The sequence below is a fragment of the Anastrepha ludens genome, chromosome 4, assembly GCF_028408465.1.
Source record: "Anastrepha ludens isolate Willacy chromosome 4, idAnaLude1.1, whole genome shotgun sequence".
NCBI lineage: Eukaryota > Metazoa > Arthropoda > Insecta > Diptera > Tephritidae > Anastrepha > Anastrepha ludens.
The window spans coordinates 50,223,320-50,250,232 of record NC_071500.1 but is presented as its reverse complement, the minus strand read 5'-3'; the positions used below and the strand labels follow the sequence as shown (position 1 = coordinate 50,250,232).

Sequence of the window (26,913 nt, the reverse complement as noted above, 5' to 3'; positions counted from 1 at the left end):
AATTTTTTTCAGTACAGTCTTAATGGTTAAGTTACATAAATACTGAATAAGCACAATGGATTCGAACTCCTTTTCTCATTTCTTTAAATGTTAACTTGTTTTGCCTTTCTTTGTAACTTAAAATATTAATGTAAATTGTGACCAGCACTAATATGGTAACTATAAGGTTTGACATTGAATCATTAAATAATTATATAAAGTCTATATAAGTGACACAAAATTAATCACCCCATTGGAAAATTTATATTTTTTCCAAATGGCGTGGTGTGTCAATAATATTTGACATTTGTGAACAGCTGCAGTACACAAACGGACGGACATGGAGGGCATTTAGATTTCCGTCACTCAAAATCATTTTTTTTATTTAGTAAAATTGTTATTCAAAAACAAAATTGCATAGAATTTTGCGCCAGCTTATAAATGGTTTTTAATAAGAGGGTTATTCCTGTAAAAGATCAAGGGTCTCGTTGCTTGTGTGGCACGCAGCGCCGTCTTGTTGAAAATACACGTTGTCCAGATCAATACCATCCAAATCTGGCCATAAAAAATCGTTAATCATCTCTCGATAGCGCAATCCATTCACCGTACCTGTTGCTCCAGCTTCATTTTCAAAAAAGTAAAGTCCAATGACTCCGTCGGACCATAAACCGCACCAAACAGTCACACGTTGAGGATAGAGAGGGTTTTCAACAATAACTCTTGGATTTTCTGAGCTCCAGATCCGACAATTTTGCTTGTTGACGAAGCTACCGAGGTGGAAATGGGCCTCATCACTCAAGATGATTTTTATTGTGAATTTGAATAATTTCAATGCGTTGTTTAAGGGTGTATCGTTCCATCTTTATTAATGGCGTAGTTTCTACTTGTCAAATATCAAAACATGACAGCTTCAAAAGAGACATCTACCGAAAAAGCGGGCTGTTTAAAATAACACATGTTATTGTTGTTATCGCGTTGATGCTTTGAGATGATAGATCGGAGAAATAATAATAACAGAAACAGTCAAATATCGCATGTTTTCACTCTTAACCATTATATTCATTGACTTTCTTAGTACTCCGCTTCATGTAATCACATCTTTTCTTTTATTCATTTAATTAAAAAACTGATTTCTTTGAATATGCAATTGCTTGCTTTAGCGAAAATTGATTTTTTTAGGCCTGGCTCAAATTCGATACGAGTCCGAAAAACTACAGTTAAGAAAACCTACTTTCGCGTCCCCGCCTCGCATTTGAACAACATCGTGCTGGTTTTAGGGATTCTTAGGATATTAAAAATACTTTCCCAAACATTTTTGAATAGATGCCATTAATTTTTCAGAGAATGATTAATTTTTCATACTCTGTTGTAAACGTAAGTACTTTTTGACAAATTTTCATTTTTCAAATTTTCCGCTTTATAACTGTTTTCTATACTTTACAACTAGTTTTTATATCATATATCTTTCCGTAAAAAAATATATATACAATTTTTCATTATTTTTCTTTTAATATGTGTTATTGGTAATTAAATAGACCTGTTTTAGCAGTGAACAATTTTTTCACGCTGTATTAATTCATGCAGTAAAGGGTTAACATTTTCTGAATTTGTGGCAGGAGTGTGCATAACATCGCATAAAACAAAAGGCGAAATTGTATTGCAAATTTCCAACGTATAGTTTCAGGAACGCTTTGAAAAGTTGTTTGGCCGAATGTGGTGAGGAGCAAAATAATTTTCATTCATATTTTATCAGGATTTTATGTTATCAGCGCTGACTACTGAATCTCTCTGAATGTTAGTAACTTATGGGTGGTTCAAGTGATTTTACAGTCCTTTTCATGACTATAGCACAGGAATTTATTGCTAATTTATTAATTTCTTTTTTTTTTTAATTTTGTTCCATGAAAATATTATATATCCAGTGCAGTCTACCGGAAGAATTATATATCTATGCCGAGTTTCAAACTTTGTACAAATAAAAAAAATTCTTCACATTTTCATCAAAATCTTGCACTTTTTAGAAATAAATCGGTTACCAAATTATCTATAGCAGCCGCTGTAGTCGCATCGGTTGGAGCGTGATCAGCATTCAAAAGTGCACAGATTGAAACCTCCGGCAGGAAACACCAATTGACGATAGACAAAGTTTTTCTAATAGCGGTTGCTCCGCGGCATACCATAGCAAATCTCCGAGTATATTTCTGTCATGAGAAAGCTTCTCATAAAAAACCATCAATCGTTCAAAGGCGACAGAAAACTGTAGGGCTCTCCATTTGTGGAACAACATCAAGACGTACGTCACAAATGGGAGAAGAAGCTCGGACAAACACCCAAAACAGGTGTAAGCGCCAGTTATTTACTTATGCATGTGTATATGTATAAGTATTTTCTTTCACCTCAACAAAATTTTTGTTTAAATTAAAGGTTTTATAAAATTCTATTTGAATGGGCCTTTCTAAAAATTTTCGAAAGAAGTTTTATAAAATTCTTAAGAAATGCAGTTAGAGGCTTAAATTGTTTCTTACATCCAACCGCAAAAAATAAACTTAAAAAATTGCTGCGAAGAATGAACCAGAAATACACATTCAAATACAATTTAAAAAGTAAAAATTTTATATTCGCCTATGCGTAAATTTTTGTGAGTAAGTAAGTTTAGTAACTACAATCGTTCATCATGGAACGAGTTCACGTTCTGCTTTGGAAAGTTCTGCATTGGCTCGATCTTCAATATAAAATAAGTTAACCTTCTGAGATCTTAATATTGCTGTATTACTTCAGCAATGGTCGCATATGATCGTAGTTAAGGGGAAATATATGTAGAAGTATCTTCGCAATACTCCAAGTTACCTTTCGAGGCTTTCCCATGGAAGGTCAAATGTCACCTGCATAGCTCCGGGGTATTGGTTAAGATCGAGTGATACATACTGATGCTAATTTTATTTAATTAGATTTTCGTTTCCCCAAGTATTTGGCCCTCGCACTAAAAATATCTTTCAAAATCCTTACCACAGTATTAACAGAATGTACTAAAATTTAAAGGGTATTTTTACAAGTGAAAGTTCTTTATTTTAATTTATTTAACATGACACAGCCAAATAGCAAGCTATAGATATACTGAGCGCGAAGGCATTGACTTATTTTAAAATAACATATTTTTTATTTATTTTATTCTTATTATAAGGCCAAAGTAGTAACTAAGCTAAACCAAAAAGGATATTAAAAATAAACCTAACCGTTATGAGTACAAATAGTCTTTGAAATGTTTAGGCTCCCACATAAAACTTGCAAGTAAACTGTTTATTGTACGGTTGATTCCTTCAGCCAACTAACTGTTTATTATGAAAGTGTTAGTGTAGACGAGATGTCACCAAATCTCCGATTAAGATCAGTACTCACTGTCGTTGTCAAGCTAAGGCTTCAAGCCATGCTTTGAGGTCACACAATTCACGACTCTGCAATCACTTAGGAAGCTGGGAAGAGCAGCTTTTCCCCCTTGTTATTTGCAATGAACAATTGAAATATTTACGCTTGTTTGTATATACATATGTTTAAATATTTAAGTGTTTATATACATACATATGCACATACGGACTTGTATAAGTAGATGCAAATGGCATCAAGCTGGTTGAGGCGGTAATTTATGTTGGGCATTAAATAAATTTGTTAACGTTGAAGCTGGCAATATATTTGAAGTCGACAGTTTTGCCAAGACGACTCTGAGTTATTGTATTTAAAAAATAATAAAACATTGCAAACAATAGCATGTACCACCATAAGCACTTGCGACCCATGTTATATTTTACAAATTTCTCGAAAAACAAAATTCTCAAAAAGTTTAAAATAACTCATCTAAAAAAACAAATTCGAAATCGGATGGAAATTGGCGAAGTTAGGAGTGATTGTTCACATCAACCTACTGAAAAACGGTTTTATGGCCATAAAATGAGATTTTGGGGGTGTATTGGAAATTTCTCCTATACCACTTTTTTTAGTTTTACTATACCTACAAGTTGTGCTAGGTCTCCATAAAAGTATATTTAATTTTTTTTTTTTTTGTCACACCGTGTTATGTATAATCCAGCATTTTTATCTTGCAGAAAGTAAAAGTGATTGGGAAGGCTGAGTTGAAGCGTATAAAATAGGTCAATATTTGAACATTGGTTATCTTACAGTTCTTATTTATAAAGTAAATTAACCAGACATATTTAGGTAAATGAGTAACTAAATTACCAATAAAACAAACCTAAAATTAACATTTTTCAATGAAAACAAATATAATTCAAATCGCAGTCGAACAAAAAAAATTAAGTCACATGAAAATAAAAAAAACCCGTAATTTTATTTCGACTTGTCGCTACTCAGGAAATTTTTCGAAACTTCTTTCGACCGTGGTAACTTGATTCTTTATACATAGATATAAAGAATAGACTCCTTGTCACTTAATTTGGGTCATATATTTATGTGTGTTTTTGCGACAAATTTCCTCAAAAAATCTGCGCTTGCGAATAATTTCGCGGTGTTCTAAGAAAAGTGAATACTTAAGTAATCCTTTCCTCTCAGTGATCGCTGTAAACAAATACTTATTTCATCTCGTAAATTGTTATTTGTTTTATTTAATCATAAATAATTCTTTACAATTACTTGAAGAATTTGATTTGGAATAGGTTCTTCAAGTGATTTAAGAAGAAATCGTGAACCATGTTGCTTTAGTCCCATTAATTAATACAATTTTATGTTCCAATTCTTTTCCATCCTCATTTTTCTCTCATTCTCGCAGGTTGTTATGAGAAGAATTACTAGAATAGTTAAGAAATTATATATATTCGGCAGTGCATACTTTCAGCACACTTTAATTTCTTTGAAAATTGTCTTTGGTCTTTCCTGGGATTTCATATTGCATCCATATGCATATTCCATCTGAACTTCTTCAAAATATCCTTCTAAGTCACCACAATAAAGATTGTGCATTTTTTTAATTTCGTATAGCTGTACCGTCAATACTAGAGGTATTGCGGGGGAAAAACTAAGGAGTATATCTTGTATAGAGTATTTTACTCCAAATTTGCATAATGTTTCAGCTATATACGGTTTTTGATAATAATTAATATTGCGCACATTCAAAAAATGTTTTATTAGCAATGCTGATCGACGCTGGAAAGGAAACAGCAGAGCTTTAAGGAAAATATTGATTATTTATTTAACAACTGGAAACAATACAAAGCGAATGAGATACCAAACCAATAACATGAATACCAGATGGCAAGACAGAAGTTGCCAGAAAATACGAGTTGCCACACCTAAAAATTACAAAAGTTGCTAAGTACATGCATTGCACCTTAAACAAAAAGTTTCCAGAATATATTCAAAAAAATTAAAATACTCGTACAAGTTTATTCCTCCAAAGTAATATTATCAACTTCACAGTACTTCCCATTAACTGCAACGCACTTATGCCAGCTCTTAATCTAGCTTTCGAATAATATTGGAACTCTACTATATTTTCGGCATAGCCATCAGAGTCATCTTAGATTTTTCCATTCCTTTTTTTTCGGCTGTTGAAACGCGTTCTCCGTAGTGGTTTTTTGACTAGAAAAAATAGAAAAACATTGCAGAGAACCATATCAGGTGAATTCGATGGCCGTTGGATGGTATTCGTTTCGTTCCTAGTCTAAAGTTCTCAGATAACGGTGGTACTATGCGACGGTGCGTTATAATGGTGCAAAATCCACTAGTTGTTTTTCCACAAATCCTTCCTTTATGCTTCACATAAACGTGTCATAACGCCAAATTTTGGCCCTTAGTCTGACCTTCTATCAAAGGTTCGAGGTGTGCAATACTGGTGTAAAAACTGTGTCGCTTTCTTTTGGTGTTTTTTTCGTCTTGATTCATTCGGAACTCTCCAATCTCTCACCTGACGTCTGGATTGCGTGTCGTACTCATAAGCCCACGTCTTGTCTCTGGGCTTGATTGTTTCAGGAACTTTTTGATGCAGGTGGGTGGTATAAGCAGAGATGCTTGTGCACAAGGTATTCAATCTTAAGTTGAGCATGTAAACGTAAAGTGAAGTGTGTAAGCATTGCAATTTAATAAACCAAGCAATTTGTGTTGCTGTTAGTTTGCGACTTTTATTTACCAAGACAGTGGCCGAATTTACAGGAATTATACAGATACGATTTATTTGGAGCACTACTAACAATATCATTACACTACATCAGAACGCGAGGGTATAAAAGGAAAATTAGTAGGTAACATTCGTATCGCCCTGTTAATTCCGGTGTCGTGATGACGATAGAAAATTTATTACTGCAAACCGTCTGATAATTTTCACGCTATTCTCACATCTCATATGCATTCGTATGTATGAATCTATGTGTAAAATTGCATGCTCAACGCTGTGCATACGCCCGTATTTAGTACAGTGGTATCTCCGTAATGCAGACTGTTCATATTCATTCCTAGTAATATTTTATTATTGTGTTACTTATCATTTTATGCTGTGGTTTAAACTTGTTTTCTGTAATAATTAATGGGACTATTGCAGAGCACCTTCAAGCAGACTTTGACTCGTTGTGCCTTTGGCGTCAGAATTCTCGACTTTCTTTCAATATAGAAAAATGATGTATTATTTCTTTTTCAAAAGCTCGTTTTGTCTGAAATACCTCTTCGACTCTATTTTGAACAAAACACTTCAGTCTACCGACTGTTATTTTTGACTAAAAGTCTCCAAGTCTTATTCACTTTTAAGCTTTGTGCGCCACATCGCCTTGAACTTCTCAGATCCTTATACCCTAAAACTGCTATTTTAATATTTTATGTACTCTGAACTAATTAGATTATACTTGTATTGCGTTTATTTAGATATGGTATTTTCAGCTGGCTATAGACGACATTAAAGCGTCCAAAAAGTGATTCTGCAGTTTACTCTTCGATGCTTAAGAGCTTAAACCCTGAATGGCCTTCAGGACTAATTATGTCGCGAATGCTCTTTTAGCGCGTGCATTTCGGAAATTTAAAGAGATTTTGAGTTTTGTGTTTCTTGGTTTCTCACTATTTACAGAGTCTTTCCTCAATTTGCTGAATGCGACTTTTTAATCTACTGCCAATATTTTGTTATAATATTCTTTCCTTTTTGTAATATAGTCCTATTTAAAGGGAAAACGAGTCACAAAGCACAAACAATGCAAAGAACAAAGTAAGATACTAGAGGCAGTTCAATAAGATGCGTTGCAGATGAGATGTGCTTGAAATGCTCAAACCAGTAAAAAACCTTGGCACTTATACAATTTGCTGAAAGCTAAATTTCTTCAATAAATTTGAATTCTCTAAACTATATTAAGTTATTAATTTTCATACTAACATTCATCACCTACAATCCGGACACTCCAATATTCGGCCCGGCCTTAGGATTTTAGCTGTGTGGATTATCGACGTTGCACTGTGATTGTATTTATAAGCTACATATATCTGTCTACAGCGCATGCACTGAACCTGGCTTCTGTTTCTCTTCAGTCGTCTTCCTTGTCAAACTTCTTTGTTTTGAACAGTAAACAACAAATAAATAAACGAAAAGCATCACCACAGAAATTTCTGCTTGACTCAAGCTTTAAGCCGATATATGTGCATACATACATATCTATTCGGCTTTCACTCATTGCGCCTTTTATTTATTGTTTTGAATTTTTATTTATTTTTGTTTGAATATCGCTATTTGCTTTTTATAGGCATCGACTGTTGACCATTTTCGGATGGATTAAGTTAAACAGATGGCACAACCCATACCACCGCACACATACACACGCACATACTAATAAATCGCGCTAATATGGGCATAGCCCGAATCAACGAACCACTTTTCAGTGGTTTCTGTAACCTCTCAGTGGTTACATTGTTACCAGTTTAAAAGTAATCAAAATTTAACCACCGTATTGATTTCGGACCTTTTCAAACAAAATACATACAAATTTGTAATAATATTAAAAAAAATGTGAATAGCTTAGGTACAAAATATTCTAATTTCAAGCTGTTTAAAAGCAAAACCTGTGCCTGAGAAGCTACATACTCGTACATATTTGTGGGAGGAAACTGTTAGCAGACATAAACAATCACGCTGGTAAAAAATGATTTAAAACGAAATGCAGAGCCACAAAGATCTTCCCAGAACTATTGTAAATTCACTATATAAATATTTCATAGGTAGAATTTAACACTAGTCCCAAGCTATTGAAATGAAAATGATGCGAACTTACTGCACTCGATATAATTTGAAGGAAGTGGTACCAGATTTCAAAAAGAGAAATAAAACAAACTGAGAATTGATACATTATGGAATATCCCCATAAGAAGGTTATAAATGTCTCATACATGCATTTTTATAGGAGCACGAATACGAACTAATTAGTTGTGCTTTCCAATTTACTAGAGCGACATTGAATTTTCTTGCTGGGTTCACAAAAACATTCTGCATTTCTACCGCTACCCACAATAAAGGTATACATACTTATACACAATTTATTAGCTTCCATTACATGGCTTGCAACAATTTGTTGTAACACTCCGTGAAAAGTAGTTAATCATGCTGCCCAATTTGACCATACACTTAGCACAGTTTCACACAGTTTATGGGTAATGGAATAATTAGCATAGCTAAAGTTAGTTAATCAGAGTGAAAATTATTTTATGTTTCGCTTCCATCAAGCGCGCAACGAAGGGGGAAGCGGGAGGTTTAGTCTTGAAATTGAATTTCAAAAATTGCTGAAATTACTAGCTTTATTTGCAAAAAAATAATATTGTGTAGTCAACGAGAATTTTCGTTAACTGTTCTTTCAACGAAAATAAAAACACGCTATTCCGAAGAAATACAATTTATTTTATGTATGTACATACATACCACTGTGGGCAAAAAGTAAGGTGAATTTATTTGTCAAACTTCGCGGGATTAGAATTTCGCTCTAGTTATTTTTTTCATGAGTTGGCAGCACTGTTAATCTGGGCCAACTTTCATGTGAATGTCATTATCAGTAATATATTTACGCTTGTGTTTACCAAACGACCAAGAGTGCATTTTTCGATTTTTACAATGTCTGATTTGATTGAGCAGAGAAGTGCCATCAAATTTTGTTTGCAGAATGAAATTTCGGCTGCGGAAACGTTTAGCATGCAGAAGGCATTTGGTGATTCGACCATGTCGCAGAAAAATGTTTATAAGTGGTACAAAGACTTCAAAGAGGGTCGAGAACATGTTGATGAGTTGGAGCGCTCCGGACGACCATCGACGTCAACAGATGACCAACACGTCAATAAATTGAAGGAGTTAGTGCTCAAAAAACGTCGGTTGACTGTTACAGACCTTACTGATATGATCGGAATATCAGAAGGATCTGTGAAAACCATTTTGAAAGACCACTTGGGCCTACGAAAAGTCCAATCTCATTTGGTACCGAAAACTCTCAATTTCTTGGAAAAAGTCGTCGCGTTGATGTGTGTGAAACAATGCTTTCAGACTATCAGGACAAGCTCAAATGCATCATTACGGGAGATGAGACTTGGATTTATGCTTACGACCCTGAAACAACCGACCAATCAAGCGAATATCGGGCTAAAGGCGAGGCCAGACCGAAAAGAGCACGTCAAAGTCGTTCAAAAATAAAGGTCATGATGACAGTTTGTTTCGATTTTCGTGGTATGGTGCACTATGAATTCCTTCCACCTGGCCAAACTGTTAATAAGGAATATTATTTGAGCGTTATGCGTCGTTTACGTGAAGCAATTCGTCTAAAAAGACCAGAATTATGGGCCAACAACTCTTGGGTTTTGCATCACGATAATGCACCGTCTCAGACTGCACTCGTTCTTCGTGACCATTTCGCCAAAAATTCCACGCATATCGTTCCGCAACCACCGTATTCGCCTGATTTGGCTCCGTGTGACTTCTGGTTTTTCCCAAAACTCAAGAGACCACTCCGGGGAACGCGTTTCGAGTCGATTGAGGAGATAAAAGCTGAATCGAAGAAGGTGCTGATGGCTATACCGGAAATGGACTATTTGGCATGTTTCGGGGTTTGGAAAATCGTTGTATTTCATCGAGAGGGGATTATTTTGAAGGGGATGAAATTGATTTACAAGAATAAATAAAGATTTTTCATTTTACAACCAAATTCACCTTACTTTTTGCCCACAGTAGTATATTCGAAGTTAAGGTAAATAGAAAATTACGGCACGGCGCCTCGAATTAATCTGCGCGACGTGGTATACGATCCAATTCCGACTGACTTTGCCCTGCAGTTGGGCGTAGATATATACTTGCTTTGATTGCTGCGCAGAGAAATTTCCAAAAGTTTGTATATTATGTATGTATATACAGGTGTTAGAGTGCATGAGAGAGGGCAAGTGCCGCGTTTATGTTGGTTGCGCTGACTGCGCTGCTTTCGGCATAACCAAACAAATATAATAATATAAATAACATTTTTCAATTCGTTTATTCGCAATTAAAAGAACAGATTTTTAAAATAAAAATATTTACTTATTATTTGGCTTTCAAACTCAACTTCCCGATAATACTTAGAATCTTGACAATAATGATATACAAAACTAAGAACATGCATACTCACACACTCATGCCCAACGATGCCTCTATCTTGCAAAATGTCACATGACGATCTTGCGTTAACAGTCGAAGCCCAGCTTCATTTATTTCCAGCACAACAACCGTTTTGGACGGCTTTCACGAAATTAATCCTACAAGAATCGATTACCACGCTGGAGCTAGTTGTTCCAGCGGTTCATAGAGGCTAAAATTGTTGCTTCAACGCCAAGAGCCGAAGTAAGTTGGTCAATGTACGCCTGTCTCAATAATCCACGTCGAAAATCGCAATAAATCGCCGAGAAAATATTCACGAATTAATTCCATTTTTTTGGGCCGGATGAATTATTCAACTCACTGAAGAAACAACAAGTAAAGGTCATTAGTGAAAATTTTATTTTTTGGATTTATGCAAAAAATACCAAACTTTTTTATAAAACTGCAGCTCGCCACACGCAAAATATAAAATACAGCCCGCGTAATAGATTTGATTTTGCATTTAACTCTTAAATGCGCGAGTTCTTCTTTTTTGTTAACAAAACATATCTTTTTTTATTTAAGAGCATTCTAGTACATTAATAATAACAAAAAGGTCATTTCACCAGTTTTAGAGTCTTATGTAGGTCAAAAATAGCAAGGACAGCAACAAAAAATAATTGTAAAACACCTCAACCTTTATAATTATCAGTGCATTATTAAATTAGAAGTAGTTTTTTTTTTGTCGGAACAACTAGCAAGTGCAACACTCAGACATTAAGTCCATTGTACTACACATGTATTCCCTTTTAATTTTCTTTAAATCTACCCGATCTCCGAAGAAATCTGAGTAGATCTTGTGGTGCCAAGCCCAAGGTGGTCGCTTCTTAACACATCAGTGCCAAAGACCTCAAACCTGATTCGAGCGAAGGCGAGGCAGACGCACAGGAAGTGATCCATCTGCAGCTTCTCTCAGCCTGCCAAGCTCGCTTGTGGGTTGTAGTAACCCATTTGCTAACCGTGACTTTGATAGCCGAAGAAGGGAGTGGCAAAACGGGCTCTGGACCAAAGAACTTGGCCTCAGAACCCATCTAAGCTAAGGAGTCTGAGGTCTCGTTTCCTACGATACCCACGTGTCCCGGGACCCATGTTAGCACCAGACTGTTATGTCTACCGACATAGATCAGCCTAGATTTACAGGACTCGACTACCCCTGATGTGATTGGGGGGCTGTCTAAGGCCATGAGCGCAGTTTGGCTGTCGCTACAGACACATATAGATCTGCCTCTCCATCGGTTTTCCACAAAGTTCATCGCTTCTTGAACTGCATACACCTCCGCTTGAAACACAGATGCATGCATTCCAAGAGCAAAGTGCAGTTTTGTCCTGCTGGATTCCACGTAGACCCTAGAGCCGGAGCCAAGCTCGGTGCTGGAGCCATCCGTGAATATGCGAAAACAGCGTTTTCCGGGCTCATTTGCAGAGTTTGACCACGACTGAACCTTTGGCAGCACTACACTGTATCTCTTTTCAAGTACGACTCTTGATGACATGGAGTCAAGGGGCATGGAGAGAATCGTTGGATCGAAGTCCATGCCTTCTCTGTTTCCCAATGCCACACAGGGGCCGTACCAGTTTCCATTGTGTTTTGTGCATTGGTCTTCAAGGTCTCTTATCAAACAGGCAACGTCTTCGCATATGCTTGTGTGTAGACTCCAGCACCATTTAAGGTGGTGAGTAGAGGATCGATCACCATGCACCAATGCAATGGAGACAGTACAACCTTGGGGGAGCCTCTATTAACCCCGAACGACACCAACAGATCCTCCTCCGCCCTCACCGTGACGATTCTTTGGGCTAGCATTGAACGAATTCAATTCACCAACACCCAGTCTGCACCATGTCTGCTGGTAGAGCTGCACATAGTAGAAGTAGTTTGTAATAAAGTAAATAACAGAAAAATTATGTTTTTACCACCACTTGCAAAAATTGAGGTTAACACTTACTCGCTCATTTTTTATTGCTGGTATCATTTCACTTTGCCACAATAACAACAGAAGAAAGGAAAAGTGTTGTCAACCGTTAAAATATGTGTTCCCACTATTTTAAACTTAAAATATATTCAGACTAAATTAAAGCAAACTGCTTTTAAGTGGAAAAGTAGGTGTAAGAGCGGTTGCAAGTTCGTTATAATATATGAACAACAACGCTCATTTAAGGGTTAAGCTAAATAAGTTTTGACACCCAAGAAAACTATTCGGTTTCCTATAGAGAGGGAATAGCTTGTTTCATTATAATATAATATATTCCAATATTGGCTTTTAATAAAAACTTTTTATCTATAGTTTTTCTATATTATAAGAAGGTTAATTTTCAGCAATAATTTTATGACTAATAATTCAAAAAAGTGTGATTTAAAATTATAAAACTAAATATTAATTAGAAAAATCCTAGTTCTTAAATAAAAACCCAAGACGTACACCACAAACCGCAGGAGGAGCCCGGCCAAATACCTAACAGCAGAGTACGCACCAATTATTATTATTATTATATTTTCATACAAAACGCACTGGTTTTTTTTTAGTTTTTTGTTATAAAAAATATTGAAAAATCTTATTCTAAATAATTAAAATAGAAACTATAAAAATAAATCAGTTAATCTAAAACAAATGTCTGATTTATATTTCTTCACTTTTCTATTTACAGAAGTCTCGCCATATATAGATTTGGTGCTATGCCCAATGAGAGAACAGCCATGGGGTTGTGCGCGGCAAAAATCAGCACGGATTTTGGATTTGTGGGATAATGACTTGCAAATGCAGTGGCAGAAATTAAAAGGTATTGAAATATTTTTTCAACTTGACACTTTAATGAATCTCTTTTGAGAGATATTAAATAAAAAATGTACAAATTATTAAAATGGGATCGATTTCGCGACGCACTGTGTAACAATATTTGAAAGCTATCAAGATAATAATGTAAAATTGTGGAAACTCCAATTAAAGTTAAATAGGTACATCCAAAAATTTTATCAATAGCAGACACATAAAGCCCCTATTCTATACAAAATATTATTTAAGAAAAAGAGGGTTATTAAAGCTTAAGGAAATCTGACTGTGTATAGCCGAATTTAAATTGTCAGCCAATATGAACAAGTGAAAAGCCAATACTTTGAATGCATAATGAAGAAAGAGCAGTTGCGCCAAGTACCTGTATATCAGTTTATACATAAATCGTTTTAGTGCACACATCTCCCTTCATCGCAAGTATTATTTGTTGGTGAATTTTTCACGCTACCATGACCATAAGCAATGAGTCAAATTTCGAAGAAAAATAACTAAATTAGTAGACGGATAAACGAATGGTAAATGGGGTTTATTTGCACAGTTTTTTTTTTATTCAATAAAGTGAAGCTCATTCAAGCTGCTGAATAAATATTCAACATGAGCTGGAAGCTAAAGTAAGACCAGCGTACATTTGGAGTACAGTAGGTTCTGTTTTTATGCGGCTTTTTTTTATGCGGTTTTGAAATAGTACGGTTTTTTTTTAAATAACAAAATGCATGTCGACCTATCGGGAATTGTACATATAAACAAGATTGTAAACCAGCTAAGCAAAAACTCATCACAGATTACATCAGAAATGCTAACCCTACAAGTATGGAACCGCCTGCATAACTATCTAGATCAGACGTGTACATTTCCTCAAGTGACGAAAGTGATTTCACGCCAAATCCTAAACGAACGCGCAACATGTGGGTATTGTCTGATTCTATTTCCGACTTAAATTTATTTTTCGATTCTGACGTTTCTTAAATAAAGATATAATTTTCAAAAATACAATATTTTGTTTATGTGATTTTATTTAATTATTTCAGATTTATGCGGTTTTAGCACTTTTGAAACGTATCTATAGTTTTACTATAGAACTAGTAGCTTTTTTTATGCAGTTTTTTTTTATGCTGTTTCTTGCGGAACGTATCTACCGCACAAAAACAGAACCTACTGTATATGGCTTTCATGCTACGGTAACTGTTTTTCCACCAAAACTAATAGTATTTGCCACCTTAATCAAAAAGCTTCTGGAATGTATTCAGAAAATTCGAAACACAAGTTTACTCAAAAATTTATGGTCCTTAGTCTGACCTTCTCACAAAAGTTCGTAGTTTACAGTACCGTTGTTATCCATAATCCATAAAAGCCGTGAGCGAATATCTCAAGACGGCATAATTTTTGCAAATGTCAAGCAATGGCGAGACAATTTTCGTAGAAATATTAATCATAGAATGTTAATAACCAAAAAAAAAAAAACAGAACTGCAATCACTTGATTTTAAGGGTCACCTGGCGAGTTGTTCCGCGAACTTTTTGAAAAAGCTCTTTTTCTCCTATAGTTTTATTTGGCTCTCAAATGAAAACTGCTTACTTTTTGTACGAAAAGAACAAAGCTTGAAAAATTTTACGAGAAAACTAAATAGACTGTAGTAGCGTCTAACGTCGTAGTTCTACTCGAATTCATCGGCCAAAAATATATAAAACGAAGTAACTTAAACGGTGTATTATATGTTCAGAGAAAATAGTAATTGGCGCGTGTACTTTTGTTAGGTGTTTGGCCGAGCTCCTCCTTTTATTTATGGCGTACGTCTTTATGTTGTTCCATAAATGGTCCTTCCATTTTAAGTTTCGAGCCAAAGTTTTAAGCCGACTCCGAACGGCGACGGCGGCCGCCTTATATGTAGGACTTCTATAAAACACCAAATTCTTTCTATCATATTTTTACGCTACTGTGCTTTATGGATTTCCCTACTAAAAAAATGTGAATTATGTACTGTAGGAAAATAGAGGAATCCAGCAAATCCGATTCATGACAAATGAAAGGTTATAACGAAGTGAATCTGAAGAAACACATACTCGAACATAGTTGCTGGTTATGTCTAAGTCTTATAAAGACTGGTTAACAGTGATCCATACGGCATAAGCACAGGCGGTGCGGAATTTTGTGAAGAAGAAAAACGAAAAGTTTGTCAAAATTGAAAAACAAATTTTGTTTTAATTCATTTTAATAAAAATGGAGGAGTTTTGGTTTGATTATTTTAATGGGAATGGAAAAAACTTAGCAAAATAATAAAAAGATATAAATTGAATAAAGTAAAGAGTGTGCTCGCTTTCTTCAGTCACTTTCTACTCACGGTACAGTCCTTAGTAGAAGCCGCTTACTTTGATATTTAATGCCAGTAATGATGAACTTTATACAATTGGGTCACCCTTTATTGGGTCTTTCGCCGAGAACCTCCACCAATGTGTGATGTGTATTTGATGTTGCTCCACCAATATATAAGATTTATATTTCATATTTCTTATTCACATTACATGAAATATTCATTGTAATAAAAGAAAATGATTTAACATTATGTTAAAGAATTATTTTATAAGATACAATAGTATGCTTTTTCTTATTTCAAATTCTACTTGCCCAGCATTGGCTTCCCAATAATCTCTTCCACTTCGATACGTGCAGGTGTAGCAAGTGGAAAGTGTGAAGACTACACAGCTTGAAGCATCGTCTGGCTGTAGAATTGGCCTACCACTTCTGGCTGTAGTAGATATAATCTGCTCAAATTCCTCAATTCCTGATAATACTCCTCAGTAAGGGCGGTTATCGCATTTTGCATCATTATGGATGATAATGATCCAAAGCATTGTTAACGACCATCACAAGACCTGCAACGCTAAGATCTTACATTGATTGATAGACTTGTTGTGTACTGCAGATCACACCGAGCAAATTGGTTTGCAATATATACTTGTTGCATTGTCCCTGCATCCAAAGTGGTAATTTGCCTGGCAGTATAAATACCTGCATTGTTCACCAATATATCCATATCACTTATATTTTCGATAACCCAAGCGAAAGCTTTATTCATCGATTCCTGTGAAGAGGCATCACAAGCAACGGGCTGAAAGTTCGTCTTCTCTTCGGTACCGGTGAATACATATTAAACATACCCAAAATGCTTATCAGTTGAATGTTTAACTTTTGTCCTCGAAATGCAATCGAATATATGTCAATTAGTACTTTCAAACTTACTAAGTAACATATATTCGATTGCATTTCGAGTACTTTATACAGCTTCAAAACTAGTCGATTGTGAGTAGATATTTTGTTTTTCATTGTTTGATAAGGCAAACCGGAGTTACTTGTTAATTAACTTGGCAACAGGTCTATTCATTTATGTGTGCTCACATGCATACGTATGTATGTATATTTATTATATGTATTAATAGTGTAGATGCATATGTGTGTCATATCGGCTGAGGTGTGGTAAATTTTTAAGAGTGCAAAGTGTAAAGTATTTTATTTATGTCAATAATAAAATATTTCCGGAAACGGTTTAACCAAAATAGGCCTACATTCACACAACTACTTTGTGGTATATGTATGTATGTAGCAATTATGGACATGTGTATCTTTCTATGTAGGTCGGCGTAATTTCTTCATAATCACCAACTGGCCGAGCAGGATTTACTATCTTATTATTTTAAATGTACTCACGTGCCGTAACCGAGTGGATGTGTGCACAACTAATATTCGGTGATTAAGGCTCAGCAAAAAAATCTGAAAGTATGAATAAATAGAAAACAAATACTACAAATTATATAATATAAGTTATGTGCCTTGAAAAGTACATTTGAAAAACATAATAATCTGGATAAGTTTCTTTATAAAAAATACTTAATAAGACGCGAATTAGGGTTGAAAAAAACCCCAAAATTTTCTGGAAGTATATTCGTCCTAAAAAATTTCATTCAACTTCTGTCCGCTTTGACGAGAAAAATTGTGTTACATACTGACTTTTTTGAAGATTACTGCAAAACTTAATTTTGTTATTGACGTTGAAACTCTTAATCCGTCTGCCTGTTTCCCTCCAAATAATTACTTAGATTTCGACTCTCTAAAACTATTTGCATCTGACACACTTGCCTTGCAATATCACTTAATCAATGTTGAGTTGTAGAAATAATTTATCAATAAATATTAATAAATGCCCCATATGTCTACCTATGTCTTTTTCTAAAACTTCGAATCCTATTCACATACTACAGTACAAGATTTCGTCAATTTTGTTGTTGTGTTTGGTTTTCAGTTCACTATTGTAATCCTATGTGTTATTTTATTCCGAAGGGATATATATTTTGAGAATTCTTATACTAAGAAAATATAAATAATATTGCATATATAACGTTCCGATTCATTCATAACTTGGAACAAAATTTATAGTTCCCATAATAAGATCGAAAGATTACGAGATCCGAAGGAATGTTTGCGTTGAGTTCTCACCGTTGATAAAACCGGGACTCATTATTACACACTAAAAATTAAGCAACAACCAAAACAATGGATTTCTTCCGGTGAATCTACTCCAAAGAAGGGGAAGACAGTCCCATCGGCCATAAAGGTCATGGCGACGATTTTTTGGGATGCGAACGGAATGGATTTTTTTAGCAAAAGGAAGAATGATCTCTTAACAATAGTACAGTGAGTTCTTGGACCGCTTTTACAGAAAATTTAAGGCGACACGGTCGTATTTGGCGAAAAAGAAGGTGCTGTTTCACCTCACGCACCAGCACTTTCATTTGGAGTTGTCATCGACAAACTTCATGGATTGCATTATGAACAGCTGTCGCATTCTCTGATCTGGCTCCCTTTGACTTCTTGTTCTCTAATACTCGTATGAAGAAATGGTTTGCGGGGGAAAAATTTAGTTCAAACGTGGAAGTCATCTACGAGACAGAGACGTATTTTGAAGATTTCGAAAAATCCTACTTTTTGGAGGGGTTAAAAAAATGGCCGGAGCATTGGGAGACTGTGTTGAAGCATAAAAAAAATTTGTTTGAAAAAATGTTGTATTCATTTCTGACACAGGTACTTACTGAACGTTCTGAACGCACTGAGCGTTTACACGCTGCTTGAGTGATTGGGCGAGCTCCTCCTCCGATTTTTGGTGTGTGCCTTGGTGTTGTTTCATAAATGGAGGGACCAACAGTTTTGTGCTGCCTCTGAACGGCCAATTGTTTCTTATGAGGGGCTTTTTAATGGCAGGAATACATTCGACGATTTGCCATTGTCTGCCGTGAAGCAAGCGCTATTAGAAAAAACGATCAAATATTGGTGTTTCGAACCTGTGCATTTCCGTCGTAGCCATGCATCAACACATTGGCTACGGCAGCCATTACATATACAAAAATGGGTTTCACTGTTTCCAACACAGTCCTGCCTTTTTATCATCCTTTCCATCTCCATTCAATTAAAGCAACAGTTTGGTTCTTGTACCGATGTTTAGAACTCTCAATCAGTTCAATGAAATCTTTAATATAATTAATATTGCGATTTCAATGCATTCAACGCAATTTAATTTACCATTTAACATGTGATCTAGTTTGTAATATTGTTAATGACATAGACTGAAATATAGGAATAATATATTACGAGTACGGGCATACGCATATTACGCACACTTTTTATTTTATTAAAATTCTCTTTCAATGTCTTATATCAAATTCCTTTTCCTGCAGTGGAAGCCGATCGTCAATTGAATGCAACCATTGAGAAGCGTGGCTATAGTGCATCTGAGGTACTCACCAGAGAAAAACCGTCCACGATATTAAAGAAGATCGAAATCGGTACCAGTTATATGCAGAAATATTTAGCTGAAACTATGGATGGGTGAGTGATATCTGGTATTATTATTTTCGCAACATATCCATTAAAAATTCGCTTTCCCCCTTTTTACTAAACCAGTTTTCTTGGACGTGAGTATGACTATGTGCAGACGGATCCAAAGCAAAATTTTGTCACCACTGATGAAGAAGATGATGATAATAATGAGGAAGAGGAGGACAGCGACACAGAATATGAGGAAGATGATGACGAAGAAGGTAATGAAACTGATGCAGAGGCAGAAACTGTGCAGCAGGAAGAGGAAGATTACACGGATCGTGATGAGGTTGCCAGCCAACACATAGCCAGCTCCCAGGGTCGACCTGCTGCTGTGAATGGCCAACTGGATCATAGTGACGTGCCACTCTTAATTGGCACAGCACCGGCTGCAGCCAATCATGATGCATCCGCTGGTGTAGAATTTATCGAAATCGAAGACAATGAGAATGCGCCAACGGGTCAGTTGAAGAAACCAGGCGGCGGTGGTAGTAAAAAGAAGCGAAAAAATAAGAAAAAGAAAAAACCTGAAACGCTGTTAGTAGTACAACCGGCAGAACTGGAATTGCATGGTCATGGTGGTCATCATGGTTGGGATGTACATGGCCATGGTGGACAACATGATGAAGTTGTGGAGTGGGTGCCTGTAACGCAGGGTCACAGTAAGCCATCGAAGAAACAAAAGCGCAAGAAAAAGAAGAAGCACCAGCATGCGGACGACAGCGTATCTGTTGTGGTCGAGCAAGAGCCATCAGACCATTTGGGTTTGGGCCTGCTGGAGGAGTTGGCGGATGCGGTCGATGTAGTGGATTTGGATGAAGGACACAAGCGCAAACATAAGAAACCACATAAATATGGTAGAAGCGTTGGAGGTGTGTGTTTGCGTGTGTTTTATTAATCTGATCGCACCCTTTCCCAACACAAGCATTCCTCTCATCTTTTTTCTGATATAAGTAGCTTTCTCTCCCTCCCTATATTTTAGTTTATATTTAGCGCTGGATATGTAAATATTATATGTATGTATGAAAAGCTGGTGTCGGTTGGCGTGATGGTATATGCTTATTCTAGAGCACTAGTAGTTTTTTCCATTTTCTTTTCCGCTATCACTACGATTTGATAATAATTTGCAGAAATACCCTACATCCAGAAATTCCTGGGTACTCTAAATCCCAAATGAACCAATCGGAACCTAAATACCTCATGATTAAACCATAATAATATTGTTATTAATTCATTTTTAAGTTACTGATAAATATTCCCATGCGCTTTTCCTCACAATGTAGTGTACCAAGACCAATTCCTATAATCTGGGTTTTTTTCGGATTGCTTAACTAACTGAATAACCCTGAATAAGAAGCATAAACCGAGGTACGGGGTCTACTGTCTATATTTTGGTATTACGTTAATTATGTAAGTTATAAGGATTTCAAAATATTTGTGTGTTCGCTAAGTGAATTAAAAAGCGATATTTTAGCGAATAATTAAAAAATCCACCAAGGATAAAATATTTCATAAACCAAGGTTTGCGAAATCAAGCATTGGTAATAATGTATTTTATTGACTTTTAACCCTCCGTTCGACACCTGGGTCTGGCCAGACTTTTTCTGATTTGGAGGCGAATTTAACGACTTGAGCTTCCAGGAAGATCTATTAAATATAATTCTCTTTCGATTTTTGGCAATAACCGTATAAAAATGATCCTCAAACCGGACGAAAAAAGGTCAGATCCGGATGCCCAACCGGAGGGTTAATAACGTATACATTTTTTTACATATGTTAGAAGTAGACCTCTTTTATGGTGAAACAGCAAAAAGAGATTTACAAATATTCCCGAATTCACCTCAATGTTTCCAATCGCCTTACACAACAATATTACCCCACATAGCTTCTTATTCGCTTACAGTTTTGAAATATATTTTAACCAGTCGCTATTTATGAAAAGCTTTTCTCCGCAAAGATTTTTTAAAAAAGCAGCTGCAACAATCATTATCTATTTGCTCGTAAAAAAATATGTAGTCTTGCTTACCATCAAAATCACCCGCAAACTAACAAGTGAAATTATTCTATATTCAATAACTAAAAATATTAAGAAATTTAGTAACAATATATAAATACATATTTACCCACAAATAATTTGGGTGTAGGGTATTTCTGGTTCTCAGTAACTGCTTCGTATTTTGTGAAGCAAGCGTTGCCACCTGCACTGCCAGAGACGTTATTTAGCAAATACATAAACCCAAAAGCTTAAGCAAGCGCATACACAAACCACGACGGAGGCATCCAAGTCGGTAATGCAGTGCGCGAATCTGTTATAAAGGGTGATGTTATCAGATAAAACTTTTTATGTGTTGGTAATGTAGGATTTGTTCCGGTTTTTATTAGTTTATAAGTGTAAGTTTGGGCAAAATGCACACAAACATACCTACTTTTGGTGTATGAAGAATAAGAAGATAAAAACTTTTGAAAATTTGCGATTGAGTCTTCTAGAGCCATTACTTACTTAAAAACAAAAGAATGATATAATAAAAGAAAGATTGAAGAAAATTGATATTTACGCCTTAAATGTAGGTACATATATGTATGTACATATGCCGAGTTTAAAAAAAAAAGAAAGAAATATAATTTTATTTCATGTTCATGTGTTCATTTTGCAAAATCTTTATATATAGTACTTACGATAAATTAATCATATAACATTGTACAAATTAGTCTATTAAAAACGGAAATGCAAAACTGATAAATCATATAATTATTACATACTTTTTTTTCATATTAATATGCCACTAATAATGTCACTAAATATTCAGATTAGTATATGCTTACATACATACATATTTATGTGTATTTCATCTTTCAGAATATGCACAGATAGCAAATAATTCAGTCTTTCTAAGTTTTTAGAAGTTGTGGACGATCAACCTTATTCTTATACGGAACTATCATATTTCATTAAAAAAAATCCTTAATTACAATTACCATAAATAATTATAATTATTTCATATACTTCGAAACCTTATTCCGTTAATGCCAAACTCTTTGCTTAATTTGAAATATCGAGTTTTTCTTATACTATTTGTCAATTGAAAGGCAACCGCGGGCAAATTATTTTATATTGGTATTTGAAGACTTGTATTAGACCCACGTAGGGATAAATCCAACTGTTTGTTAAATTAACTCGATTTTTTTACAGCCACTTTAGTTTTAATTTAGATCTACTGTAGCTACTGAGATACACCTGAAATTTGGTTCTACATAGAATTTTGACGAAATCCTTCTTTCTTCATTCTTATGATTCCCGCTATTAGGCTCTTGCGCTAGAAATTAATTTCAAAAAGTCGGTAAACTAATTTATATGCAATATTTTCTGTTAAAGCTGTTAGCGGTGTGTTTTTAACATATGCATTTGGCACAATATTTAAATGAACATAAACAAAATTAATAATATTTGAGATAATTTTATTGATAACTTTAATTAAAAATATTTAAAAGAATTTTATTAATAGTTTTATTCAGTGTGATATATTTCAAAACAATCTCGAATGTGCAGTGTAACAAGACATTTTGCTGTTTCACTGCGTTTAGTCTGTTTCGCGCATACCTGACATCTTCGTTGAGGCTTTTGTTTACTTTGTGCAGGAGGAATTTTTCTTGGGAAAGTCCCCACTGTCATGTCACTGTGAAGTCCTTCCGCGTGATGGGTATTCAGGAATATTAACATTTTATAGAATTTCTTTCACAATATCCAGCCGAAGTTTAGAAAATGAATATTTCTTATAATTTGAAATTTGTCTTGCTTTTTTAAAGTTACTTCAGCAGGCGTGCATTGCGCGTTTTCCAGTGCAATAGACTAAATAATTAAATAAATAATTCTTGTAAACGAAATATATCTTGAAAAAACTGTTTCTAGGTTGAAAGCTAATGCTAAGTGGTACATTATTTAGGTAATTTTTTCACAAAAATATCAAACATTTTTAAGAATTACTAATACTGGCCAAAACTAATTTGTAGGAAAAATAATACTTGCTGGCAGGGCTCTTGCCAAAATTCGAAGTTGGCTGTTTTTTTATGTAATGTTTTTTTTTACTATTTACTTTTGTGAAAAAATCTGGATTCTGCATTTCATTTTCTTTTTAAGCGGAAACAAATATATGGATTTTTTATGTCATTTATTTTGAACAATTTTTTTTTTGTGTTAAAATTCAATTTTCAATTCTTGATTCTGTATTTAGTTTTTTTTTTGAAGCGGAAACAAATATGGATATCAAAAATATAGTATTTCATAAGAAAATCGCTTTCATCCAATGCCTCATTATAAATTATCTTTGCATATACGAAAGACTTAAAACACAAACTCATCAGTTTTGCATTTCCTCGTTAAGAGTAAAATAAATAAACATTAATGTACAGTCTAATGAAGTCGTCTAATATAATTGCTTATGCTTCTCTCTAACTATCTAATGCACAACCAAATGCACTTCATACTAACAAACACCCACCCTCCCAACCGTTTTTTATTTATTCATTCATTCATTTATCTAGTTATAGGCCCACTTGCGCCGATTGGCTGAATCAAACTAACAGGCAATATTGTGTCGCATCGTTTTTTCTTTCTTTTTTCACTTCTCTCATTTCACACAGTGACACGAGGCAAAAAGAAGAAGAAGAAGAAGGCACTTGCCAAACTGGTGTTGTTGGGATCATTTCTCAAAGCGAAAATCGAGCTGCTACTGAAAATTTTAGGCGCCCACTTACAAATCAAATTCTTCGCAATTGCACTCATTGGTCTGCTGATAAATATTGCACGATTTTGGATTGATGTAAAACGTGGTGGTACGCCACAAAAGGTTGGTATTCTGTTGTTGAAAGAAACAAAAAGAGCTGACAGAAGATTTCTGCATCCCCAACATGCTTTTAGAATGCGCGTGTTTGTTTTTGTTTGCTGTTCAATACGTTTGTCTTGCTTACGCACAAGTTATGTTTTTATTACAGCCACACTATTGATACATATTTCAATTTACTGTTAATTATTTTCTTCTCACCGTCAGTATTTATCGAGCATGCATAAGTTTTAAAGCTCAAGGAAAGTGTATGTGTACAAATGTGTGTGTTGGCATATGTTGTGAGCATTGCATGTGCATGGAAATGACAGTGCTTTCGATATACGTATGTATGTAATTGCTTCGATAGACGTCAAAGTTTGTTGATTGCGTTTGATCACTCCTGTAAATATATAGAGTTTCGTGTTTTATAGTAATTAAATGGTGGTTTGAGCTCAGTGCTCGTTTCTTAATATAAGGCATGTTGTCTACTCTCTATAACTATTTGATTTCCTATTATTTCCAATCGCAGGAGATTTTTTTTTGTCTCAAATGAATTTAATATTCTTTAGATAGTTAAAATTATAACGCTGCATCTTAAAATATTAGGCATTTAGATGTATAATGAACTACGTCCCATTTTCCACCAAATTTTTTCTTCTAGTACGTTAGAATTGGTCTCTGCTGGACATTATATTGTATGAAATGAAAGGGGAAGCTCTTGGAAAACTTTAAATTTTTAGATTTTTTCTGTGGAAAAAGTATTCAAAATATAAATTTAAAAATACATCAAATAAATAATTTATAATTTTTTTAAATTTATCCAAAAATGTAATTCATAAATGAGAAGTCAAATGTAACTTATGTTTTGCAAAACAAAAGAGATATTGAGTTTGCAAATATAAAGCATAGCAATGAATCAAAGCCCAATGTTAAATAGTAGTTAAATTTAGTGTTTATGAATAAAGATATTTCAAATAAATACTTGCAAGTAGTTGAAACTAGCAAATTTGAAATCAAAAAATATATGCTAAATATTAAGATTTTTTTTTTTTTGTACCACAATTTAAATTTATTCAAATAGATTCCGGTATAAATCTATAAATTTGACTTTTGCAAAGAAAAAAAAATAATTAATTTAGAATTTCTCCCGTTTTTCATGAACTTCCTCTCTCGTGTAAATTTATCAAGCTATACTAACAAAAATTTGCAAATTTTTTAACTACTTTCCATTTCAATTCAACCGGGCTATTCGGGATATGTGCTTCGATTTAGATGTAACTCAAATATGTTGCTCTCAGGTCAAAATAATGAGACACGTATTTTTTTGTTCGCCTGAAAAAATTTTTTTTCAAGATTTATCGGCAATTTTGTTTTTCAGCTCAAAATCGATTTTTTTAATATAATTATATAAGTATTTGTTTTTTTAATTGCTCATAACTTAGTCAAAAATGAACCGATTTTAATGATTATGGGTTCAAAACGATCGTCATTACTTGCACGAGCGACTTCATGTACAAACAATAGCAAAAAAGCAGTTGAAAAGTTTTTATTTTGGCATATTTGAAAAACTTGCACCAAAGGAGAATACTGATTTTATACACCGAAGGTGTGCAGAGTGGAAACAACAAAATAGGATTTAAATTTGGGTTGACCATATCAGGCGCCTGATACCAACCCTATTGAAAAAGGTTGGGCAAAGATTAAGCAACTCATACGAAAACAAATATGAATGCTTTATGCAAATGCGCAAATATAATATTAACACCAAATATGACTCGACTATTACAAATACATATAAGGCTGTTAGAATGAAATTGGGCAAATATTTTCTAAGTGCCGGTCACTCTTCTATAGGACAAACTGTATATTTTATTTTTCTTCAATTTTTTTTTTTGCAATTTGGTGGTTTCAGTGTCAAACAGCTCAAAGGATGTGCCAGTATGGACAGCTATATTCTCTACAAATGTTATGGAGATTACGAACTTCAATTTCCAGTATCAAAAAATTGTTTATGAAGGCGCGATATCGTTCGCCATTTGCTGCTACATTGGCGTCAGCCTCGTCTTTGAAGAAATATGGCCTGAAGATTCCTCCATCCCATACGCGGGAATTTTGCTTACTGACGTAGCCATTAAGCTGAAAAAGGGCCTCATCCCTGAACAAAATTCGGGTCCTAAAATGAGGATCTTAGGCGAGTTTTTCAAGAGCCCAACGACTGAAGTTATGACGCTTTGGAAGATCGGACGGCTTCAAATCTTGGACTAGCTGTATTTTTTTTGCTTTCAAACCGAGATTTTTGCATAAAGTCGCCATAGGAGATAAGATACGTCCAGTTGTTGTGATCGGCACCGAATCAATTCTTCCGGATCTTCGGTGAAACTCCCATGTACAGTGCAATATTTTCTTCACTTCAGGCTGCATGTGGTCTAATCGGTCAAGTATCATCCAATAATGCAAAATTATTCAGAATTTTGCACATGGTTTGCCGAACAGTTCGTTTGGTAGGACGGTTATATACACCCTAGGTTGGCCTCAATGCGCGATGAACACTTTTCATAGAGCGTCGTTTTTCATTATAAAAACGATTTGTAAACCTTGTTTACGCGTAAGTCTTTTGATGATGAAATGTCAATGACTACTGAAAAAATGGATTTAATTTGACACGTGTGCTCTGTCAAAAAACCCTATTAGAAAAAGTACCTCCAATTTGATCACCCTTAAATATGTTTAATGCCACTTGTTGCCAGTACCGTTAAGTAACTAAAAGACATTTTTTGGCAGAGTTGCGGCGTTCTTTATTTAGTAGTATACAAATGAACGTACCAAATAAAAGAATACAAAGGGA

The 26,913-nt window shown here is 34.8% G+C and overlaps 1 protein-coding gene across 1 annotated transcript in view; it reads left to right on the top strand.

Moving 5' to 3' along the window:
• The window catches only part of LOC128862255 (uncharacterized), a 47,353-nt gene that overhangs the window by 18,627 nt on the left and 1,813 nt on the right, over nt 1–26,913 (top strand). Inside the window, exons 2-5 of the mRNA XM_054100778.1 lie at nt 13,241–13,372; nt 19,107–19,257; nt 19,333–20,120; nt 23,887–24,092. Coding sequence (XP_053956753.1) covers nt 13,241–13,372; nt 19,107–19,257; nt 19,333–20,120; nt 23,887–24,092 — 1,277 coding nt within the window. The remainder of the gene's footprint in view (nt 1–13,240; nt 13,373–19,106; nt 19,258–19,332; nt 20,121–23,886; nt 24,093–26,913) is intronic.